Here is a 9,789-nt window from a genome sequence, read left to right on the forward strand (position 1 = left end):
ATTTAACACCGTGCATGAATTAAAGGAACTTTTTATGTAAGTCTACAGTAAGGTATTATCATCTGGTCGAAGGTGTAATATATCTGCCTACGCATCTGCACTATTCGTGTAATTTTTATTATAGGCATGACTTCGCAGGTGGTGGTCAAATTACTCGTGAGATTATCTCACTAGTATTTTGTCCTTAATTATGGTATTAAGTAGGCTGATTATTGGCTTTAAGTTTTTCAATTGGAAAATTAGAACGAGAAAAAATATTTTCCAGGTGCGGATCCAGAATTTTTCAAACAGGGGGCACAATATATTCAGAATAGATAGGCTAAGTGGGAGCGCTAATTTCAATATAGGCCTATGCATTGAAAGTTTAAAATTTAGTGGCAAAACGGGGGAGGGCACGTGACCCCTACTGGATCCCCCTCTGTTTTCCCTGTCAATTATGTTCTTTTGCACAAACTTTATTAGGTGGTAATCACAAAGTGGGGGGGGGGGGCACAAGTAAGATGAATGGGAATATGAATAGGTTCAAATTTAGAGGGTGGGGGCACAATTTTTTCCAACAACCCCAAAAAGGAAGGGAGTCCGGGGTTCCTCCCCCGGGAAAATTTTTTATTCCTAGATGGCGGGAAATAAGCTTTACCGACTTTGAGCTATTTGTCTTTTAATGACCTAAGGACTTTAAAGTTTTTCAAAATTCAAGGTTTTCCACCCCTTGAAAATGGTTAGGCAAACTTTCTCATTCTTATTACAGTAAATAGGCCTGTTATGCGTGTATACATACATGAAAAAAATGAGTAGTTGCATACGTGTTCTTTTTCCCATGAATAAACTTCAAAGAGAAAGGGGCCCTCGGGGGTTCTCCCCCTGGAAAATTTTTATTCCTAGATGGCGGAAAATGAACTTCTGACGTGTCTTTTAATGACTTTTAATTAGTTCAAAATTCAAGATTTTCCTCCTTGAAAACGGTCAGGTAAATGTGTGTATCATAAAAAGATTGAATGATTGCATAAGTATTCTTATTAGATCCTCCCCGTGAAAATTTTGATTCCTGAATGTGGGGAAATGAGCTTTCCCGAATTCTGAGGTTTCTTTAATGACTTTTAAGTTCTTCAAAATTCAATGTTTTCCCCTATTGAAAACGATTCCATGAATCGATGAACCCCAAAGAGAAAGGGTTAGGGTTAGGGTTACACTCGGGAAAATCTCGATTTCTAGATGACTTTCTAAATAAGCTTTCCCGACTTTTGAAATGTCTTTTAGTTAAGTTATTCAAAATTCAAGGTTTCCTCTCTTGAAAACTGTCATGTGAATTTTTCCCATTCTTATTTTATGTGTGTATACATACATACACAAAATTAAATAGTTTCATACGTATTCTTTTTTCCATGAATCGATAAATCCCAAAAAGAAAGTGGGTCCGGGAAAATTTTGATTCCCAGATGGCGGGAAATGAGCTTTCCCGACTTCTGAGGTGTCCTTTAATGACTTTTAAGTTCTTCAAAATTAAAGGTCCATCCCCCACTCTTGAGAACGATTCCATGAATCAATGAACCCCAAAGAAAAAGGCGGGTTCGGGTTCTCCCCGGGAAAATGTTATTTCTAAATGGCGGGAAATGAGCTTTGCCGATTTCTGAAGTGTCTCTTAATGATTTTCAAGTTCTTCAAAATTCAAAATGTTCCCCCTTGAAAACGGTCAGGTAATTTTTTTAAATTCTTATTATAGTAAATAGGCCAATTAGGCCTATGAGTGTACCGGGATAAATAATTTGCATACGTAAGCCTATTCTTTTTTCCATGAATCGATGAACCACAAAAATAAAAGGGGGTCGGGGGTCCTCACCAGAGAAAATGTTGATTCCTAGATGGCGGGAAATGAGCTTTCCCGACTTCTAATTTTGTATTCAAGGGCTTTATTCTTTTTTCAGATAAAATATAAATTAAAAATTGCAAACAGACAGTCAAAAGACTGTATATAAGTGTATTACAATAATTACTTACAAATTTTAAAACAAAACACAAAAATTCAAGAAATTCACAACACAAACATAAAAAGAAACAATAGATAAAAAGCACAGCACCAGATATAATAAACAAATTAAAATGATAAAAATGGAAGAAATAAAAAGGCATTTAAAAAACACATTATTAAAAATTGAATTGAATTTTTTTATTGTAACAAAATTTTAAAAAAATCAGTTCATGGGTTCTAAAAAGGTGGGTCTAGAATTCTTTTCTTTTTTTTTTTTTTGCCCAAGGGAGGGGGGATGGGGGTGAGGACCCATGATCTCTTAGATCCGCCATATGAATTGCAAGATAATCTAACTCGGTCGGGGACTCGATAAACACTCTCTTTCCCCTCCCTCTCCTTCTCCTTCCCTCTTTCTTTACTTGCATTTTTTTCCGATCATACAAAAATCTCCATAGACATTACCGGTATATATTTTCTGCCAAAAAGTGGGAGGGAAATGAAGCCGGTTCCGCCGCCCATGGTATGCATTTTTGAAGTAAAGTGTATGTAAATCAGTGGAAAACTTACCAGGTTTGATCTGAGTTTTATACTGGAAGTTAATAACACATTTGATACTTTTAAATGAGCTATCCAATGTTTGTTTTATGCAGGCCGTATCTAATATCTGCTGCATACAGTACTGTACTCTGCAGCAGTGGAAAAGTTTGCTGTAATCTCAGTTTCATAACTACAAGGTTATTCAAAAGACTGCGCTGTGTGGCTCTGCTCTTCATTTATTAAAATTAAAACAATTGCTTTGTTTTTTTGAAAATTTAATCTAAAGACGCTTCATTTTTGTAGCTTTCTTTCAGTATGAATCGTACAAATTAAAACATAAAGCAAGGCCTATCATGACATTATATAGGCCCCTACGCTACATTTTCAACCACATGATGGGGGCTCACTTCTATAGTCACTTTAGATCTTATATACAATACTGTAGACTATATATTTCTATCAAGCAGTCACGCGGTGATTTGCAATTACTGTACTGTACTCGTCATCAATACAAACATGGGCACAGATCATGGTGGGGGGGGGGAGGGGACACGTCCCACACATATTTTTATAGGGTGGTTGGTCCCTCTCACTTTTCGTCCGCAATGTAATTCATGTCAAGAAAATGCCTAAAAATTGCATAAATGACCCAGGTTTTAACAAGAGGACTGGCCTATTATAGCCAGAGTACATCTTATGTTATAGTGTTATAGCAAGGTAACGGTATCTCTCCCCACAAACATCTGAATTACCTATAATACAAGACAAGTGTTTGTGTGCCTTTATTAGACCTATAACTTCAGACGTATTAAAAAAGCGTGTGAGATAAGATTTGTTTTCGCCACATAAAGTGAGGTAAAGTTAAATACATCAAAGACAAAGTGTTTTTTTTTTCTATGCTTAACAGTACATCACAGCGATTAATTAGATCGACGATGATGAATTTTACTGAGTGTCATTTCCGGTAATCTATAGAAGTACTGTACTATTTTCATAAAAATTTTCTCACCTCAGCCCCAACTATGGTGGGGCTGAGTGAAATGGGTTTGGACGTCTTGGAAATAGGCAAAGTAGGCCTACATAATTATCACCATTTTCTATGGTACATCACACCTATTAATTAGATCCGTGGCTGCCGAAAATTGCTGATAAAAGATCATGAGAAATTTGTTGGCGCTTCATTTTTATTATATAGTGGTGATGTGATGATGATGAATTTTACTACTGTATGTAAGTGTCATTTCCGGTCATCTTGAGCCTGGGTATTTAACCTTTTTAAGCTGGGGGGACAGTTACAATCTGTTGAGACTAGACATATTGTGAGTGTGCTCCCATTTTTTTCCTCTGTGTCAGCCCCACCAATTTTCTTGTATAGCGGTGAATTAGAAATAGAAGGGGGCGAGGGAAAAACTTTTACAGACAGTGGGGACGGCGACATAAATTGTGTACTTCCATTTTTTTTTCTATGTAAGCCCCACCCAAGTCTTGTATGGCGGTGAATTCGAAATAGAAAGGGTGAGGGAAAAATGTTCACAGATAGGGGAAAATACCAGGTCAACCCCACCATGGCTGGGGCTGAGGCACTAATTTATGATTATGGCACATATAGTCGGGAATGGTACTCTCAGACATATATTTATATTTTTCTTTTCTACTCCATTTTATTTTAGAATTTTGAAAAAAAAAAACCAAACAAACAAACTTGCACTCCATGTTCCCCAACACTGCCACTACAAATTTTCCTACAACAAAAATATCCACTCATCAGTGGTTGGGGTTGAGGTAAGCAAATTTTTAACATAGGTACCTCTACATTCCTGGAAACTGCACTTTCAGACTTAAGTTTTCAAAGCAGTGTTTTCAACAGAATACATTCCCCCGAGACTGCTGGTACCACAAATGGTTAGACATCGCATCATATCAACGCCCCACTTAATCCATTATCCCCATTAGTCTACTCCTCCCCATGCTTATACCCTACACCACTAGATACAGTGAGCTACACTAAGAAAAAGCCACACTCTTGTAAACAATGCTAGAGTAGGTGTGCCTAGTGGTGTTTCTCTAAGCTTTTCGTTGTGCAATCGAAAACACTCTATTAATGGAGGAGGCCTACCCATGTCCGTTTTATTGTATACCTACCATACCAGTGGCATATCTATAGGTGTTGATATAGTGTGGAAGCCATTGGAGAGCCACAGAAATGAGGTAATTTTTAACTACTGTATGTAAACTTGAGTGTTGCTCTGCAAAATGTCAGTGAGAGGACTTCTGTGATACACCTCTTTTTCAACTTTTATTATAAAATGAATGCAAATAGAGCATTGGCAATAGGTTAAAATTAGCCTGCTCTTGTCTAGTTTAACCCTCTTTACTCCATTTTTAATATTATTGCCTTGATAAATATTTGTCATTGAAATTTAAAGAATTTGGAACTACGGAATTGTATTATATCTGCAACCAGATGGTTATAGCACACCATCTTCTACACCCAATTTAAACAATAATAATACAGTAATGTAATATTTATAGACCACGATAGAAAACAAGTTACTGTTTCCACTTTAGTGGTTTTATTCTTGATTTTTTATATTCAGACTAATTTAAAAATAAATACAATACAAGACATATAAATCTTATATTATATTTAACATCTATATATATCTCTAACTACACCATAATTTTACAAAACTGGATATTTGATAATTGCATCTATAAACAACATATTTTGAATGAATAACATTATACTACAGGTTTTCTTTGATTGCATCAATGCTTGTTTAATACCTCTGTGGAAACAATCCATTTTGGTATTTAACCTGGTTAATTTTATTTAAATGAGGTTTTAAGCATTATTGGTACTTCTGAAACGTACCTACCCCCACCCTCCATCCCTTCCATCCAGCACAGACCAACGGACGGCTTCATTGTACATTGCTGGGTCTGTCGATGAGGATTCTAACCTGCGCTCCTGCCATCTTACTACCATAATGACCAGCCCAGAATTGTGAATCTTTTCCTCGATGTATGAAACGGATAAATCGAACACCTTTTCCATAGTTCTTGAATGTATGCTCTACCTACAAAAAAAAAATGGAATTGTGTCAGGATTTCGAAGTCTCCCATTAGTCTGCTGGAAATCAGAGTCCCCACTCACTTCCACAAGCAAGGAAAAACTACATAAAAACTAACCCATCTCCTGCAAATTTATTTTTGCATGTTGACAATACAATACTACAATATTATCAATTGTTGGCAATGGTATCACCGCGCATGCAGTGGTGGCGCCAGCGGGGGGAATTCCCTCCCGTTGGACAGGTCTGGATCCCCTGTCGTCTGACGCAGCAACTAGGTCATCGGATCAAAAATTTAAAAACTAATAATTTGCTTATGCAAATACAGTTATTTTGATGGCTAATCCCTATTGTGGTCTAAAAGCACAATTTAGACCATAATAAGCAATACAAATTCCAGGTCGTCGACAGAGGCTCCAGTCAGCCCCTTGGTTCGGTCCACTCCGTCGATCATGTTAGACCCTCTGTCGCCATATTTCTGTTGCCACAACAAAATCAAATTACTGTAAATGTGTTAAGAAAGCTTATTTAACCAGAGTTCTGGAAAGTGACTTCTTCCAACTTCAGACCTCTGCTTTTGGTAGGGGTACTGTAATAATACTGAAGTTGTATGTAGTGTATTTATAGATGCTGCCTTGTGTACTGTATACAGTACATTAACATAGTACTGTATTGGAATTTTCTATGTGGATTATAGCCCATTATAAGTTAGTGGTGACATTCTCATTGTAACTCCCAATGTTATTTTCCTATCCCAAATTGTGCACTAATTTTGCATTAGTGCATGATTTGTTTCACCTTTTTTTCTTATTGTTGTTCAAGCAGCTGATTAATTGAATATATTTTAATTACCTGTTTCCACTCATTGTCTGACCACTGAGGGATGAGTCCAGAAGCAAAGTGATGCTCTTCTATTGGATCCTTATCAGAGAGTGCAGCAAAAAGTTGTACCTGCAACTCATAGTAACACCCACAGTCAAACCGTTCTGTATACCTACAAACACAATCCGGAAAATATCAATTTTGCATCGCTTATTTGGGAAAGAGGTGGGGTACCAAGTGCAAAACGGAATGTAGGAAGAGGAGCTCTGATGTTGAAAGTCCCATAACCAGTGTTTCTTTAAGGAGATCTCATTTCCTATGTTAATGGTCAGGCATTCTGGGGTTCACAGACAAGGCTCTTGTGGAGTTGGTAATAAAGTCCTAAAGCACCATGTAAACGGATTTTTTTCATTATTTTAATGGTTTTTGATGGAGAGGGGGTTTGATCAAAAATTGAGGCAAAACCAGAAAATCCCTACTGACTATATGGGACCATGTTGAAATTGAGGATTGGATATAAACAAGAATTAAATGTTAAGAGCAAAACCTTTGGCTGGCTGAGGTTTGACAAGATTCATGGTTCTTGGTATTCTGTCAGGTAATGCTCACTTCATTCCACAGTCACAATTCTATCATATGAAACGATGTTAAATTTGAAAATATTTCAGACCAAATATGTGAATCCTTGAATATGTTGTCATTGTTGTACTAAAGCCCTGTCCTGACTGTCAAATTTGATTTGACAAAAACATGTGACATGCCTAAATATGGTCATGATGACATCACAACATGTGCATATAAAATAACATCAGACCCATCGTTTTCGGGCCTGGCTTGTATTCGGTCTTGAATAGTAGAGAATGTGGACGATGAATGCACAAAATCTGAACTTATCTGAGCTAGATTCACTATATGGGTCCTCATGGGATCATTGTTCCCCTACTGTTGATATTTTTACTACCTCCGGCATCCGCAGAAGCCAAGGTGTAATCACTAGCATTATCCTTATTAATAAAATCAAAAAAATAAAATAAAATCTATTTTTTGATGGATGATTTTATTACTCATCGTATTTTGTAGATATTTGCGTAGAATATTCCCACAACTCGTTTGAATGTATGGATGATTGCTATATGATTGTAAGCATGCATCGCATCTCATGGAACCACTGCTCCTTCCGGAGTGGAGGGAACAGAATATCCAAATCATGATTATATATGGGCATAAAACATGTTTTTGTCAAAGACAATTTGATAATCTAGACAGAGATTAAGTTTGCTTACCATTCTGATACATATATTTCAGGTTGATGGTCATCGATAAGTTTAAGAGAGCAGCCTTCCTTTTCCAAGTCAATAACCTGATCCATTTCACACCATCCGTAAGAGGTGGCAAAGTTTTCTGTGCTGCCCTCGTTCACTGTTAACAGTTCTTCTGGTTTATCTTTTGCACCAATGGTCTTATCTTCAACTTTCCACTCATCACCGCCATTACGCCTGATTGTCCAATTTTTCTCAAGGCCATCTAATGATATTATATAGTATTGACAGTGATATCAATTATTTATTCATTTATTAAAAATTTGTCACAATATAGGCCTATATAAATATATGATGAGAGGGCGTGACTAGAAATGACATGTGCTGAAGCCCAACACATCAAGTGGTCATATCTAAACCCCTGGCAAATAAGGCATATTTTAGCCCACCTAACATAATTCATAATACGTAATATTCAATAATAATTAACCTGGATAGTAATTATTAACAATTATTTATTAATAAAAAAATTCTCTTAATTAATAACAATAACTATTTAAAAAAATAATAATTTAATAGTAATAACTTATTCATTATTTGTACCATACTGAGTGAACAAATCATCAGTTAGTTTTGGAAGCCAAATTTAATACTGTACATATTTTCAATAATTAATAACCTGGATAGTAATTATCAGCAATTATTTATTTATTAATAATAAATTATCTTAATAACAATATTTACTTTAAAAAAAAATAATTTAATAGTATTAACTTATTCATTTATTTGTACCATATCTGAGTACCATTTAAGTCTTCCCTACATAATTTTCAATGATTAATATTAAACCTTGATTATTAATATTAACAATTATTTATTTATTAATAAATTCTCTTAATTAATAACAATATATTAGAAAGTTAATTAAACATAACTTATTTATTTGAACCATATATAGGCCTAATCTGAGTAAATGAATAATCAAAGGCTGATCATTCTAAAAAAAAAAATAAAAAAGTACAGTCGCTTATGTAGGGGAATGGCCTAGGCGTACACTAGGGCTTATCTAGCCAGGGGTCTACTATAGTACTACTACTAGTCATTTTTATATAAAGCAAGAGGCCTAGTAGTAGTAGGCCTACTACTTGAATGTCAGTCGACTTTGTAAGGGGCGACTTTACAAGGGGGACGACTTGACTGGATCCCGTACTGTAGTAGTAGGCTGGGCCTAGCCTGCAGTAACTAAATAAATGGTATGAAAGATTATAATATAATAATACCTTTGCCGCTTGGATTTTGAATTAAGTTTCTAGAGTATGGTTTCAAATAGTAAAACTCCTTCCAGTTATTGGGTGCATACGATGCTATAAGACTTGATAAAATGTAGCCCTTCCGTAAACATTTCTCTTTCCAAAAGGTGGTTGCTACGACAATTTCTGACCATCGACAACACACCAGGCCACAATGTTTGATACACTCATCAGGGACTAATACTAAAATAAGAGTCAATATCTCATCTGGTAGACTATTTATCTCAATTTCTAGTACAGACTCATCATCACTTAGGCCTAAACCTCCTAAGCCAGGTTGAAGGTCCATTTTACTTATTTATAGGGCCAAGAGACTTTCTTCCCTCTTTTCGGTCTATTCACACCGGGAACCAGTCAGTTCGAGCGGATTCGCGCATAATTTACTTCGAGCGGATGCTAGTTCGAGCGGAAAAGATCCACTTATGCGAACAACAACCTGTGCGAGTTATGTACGAAAATTCATTGTCAATGATGATGACACCAGATATTTGTAACTGTTTACGGTTTCAATCACAGAACTATTGATATATAAAGTGGTTCAAGAGGAAATGAATTCTTCCTGAAATCTAATATGATCTCTCGAGTTTTCTTTTCATTCAGAATTAGGCTATTATATATATATATAACGTTTCGTTTGGGCCTATACCCTAGCTGCACTGATGAGGCATGGAAGGCCGAAACGGATCCGTCTGCAGATATTGCGATTCCTTCCAGTGGATGCTTAGTTTATTTTGTCATTCTGATCGGATTTTCTCTACTGTTCCGTTTTAATTTTAAATAGTTTTGCATTATGTGGCCGTTTGCTGTTTTATGGGTTTTTC

The 9,789-nt window shown here is 36.0% G+C and overlaps 1 protein-coding gene across 1 annotated transcript; it reads right to left on the reverse strand.

Annotated features, from left to right (window-relative positions):
- Positions 1–5,053: 5,053 nt before the first annotated feature.
- LOC117101781 (F-box only protein 44-like) lies at positions 5,054–9,351 on the reverse strand. Its single transcript, XM_033241844.1, has 4 exons — positions 8,939–9,351; positions 7,683–7,923; positions 6,430–6,571; positions 5,054–5,583 (listed from the first exon to the last, which is right to left on the reverse strand). Exons 1-4 carry the CDS (start codon positions 9,255–9,257, stop codon positions 5,428–5,430), a joined length of 858 nt encoding a protein of 285 aa, XP_033097735.1. The 5' UTR covers positions 9,258–9,351; the 3' UTR covers positions 5,054–5,427.
- Between the last annotated feature and the right edge of the window lie 438 nt (positions 9,352–9,789).

This window comes from Anneissia japonica, unplaced genomic scaffold (assembly GCF_011630105.1).
Source record: "Anneissia japonica isolate Jap-2015-1 unplaced genomic scaffold, ASM1163010v1 scaffold4988_len2956909_cov206, whole genome shotgun sequence".
Classification (NCBI taxonomy): domain Eukaryota; kingdom Metazoa; phylum Echinodermata; class Crinoidea; order Comatulida; family Comatulidae; genus Anneissia; species Anneissia japonica.

What these genes read in the sequence shown, in the direction of transcription:
- LOC117101781 (XM_033241844.1), bottom strand. Translation starts at nt 9,257, where the DNA reads ATGGACCTTCAACCTGGCTTAGGAGGTTTAGGCCTAAGTGATGATGAG. An exon ending in GAAATATATGTATCAGAATG is followed by an intron (nt 6,572 to 7,682) that starts GTAAGCAAACTT and finishes TTGTGTTTGTAG; the next exon opens with GTATACAGAACGGTTTGACT. An exon ending in CAGACAATGAGTGGAAACAG is followed by an intron (nt 5,584 to 6,429) that starts GTAATTAAAATA and finishes TTTTTTTTGTAG; the next exon opens with GTAGAGCATACATTCAAGAA.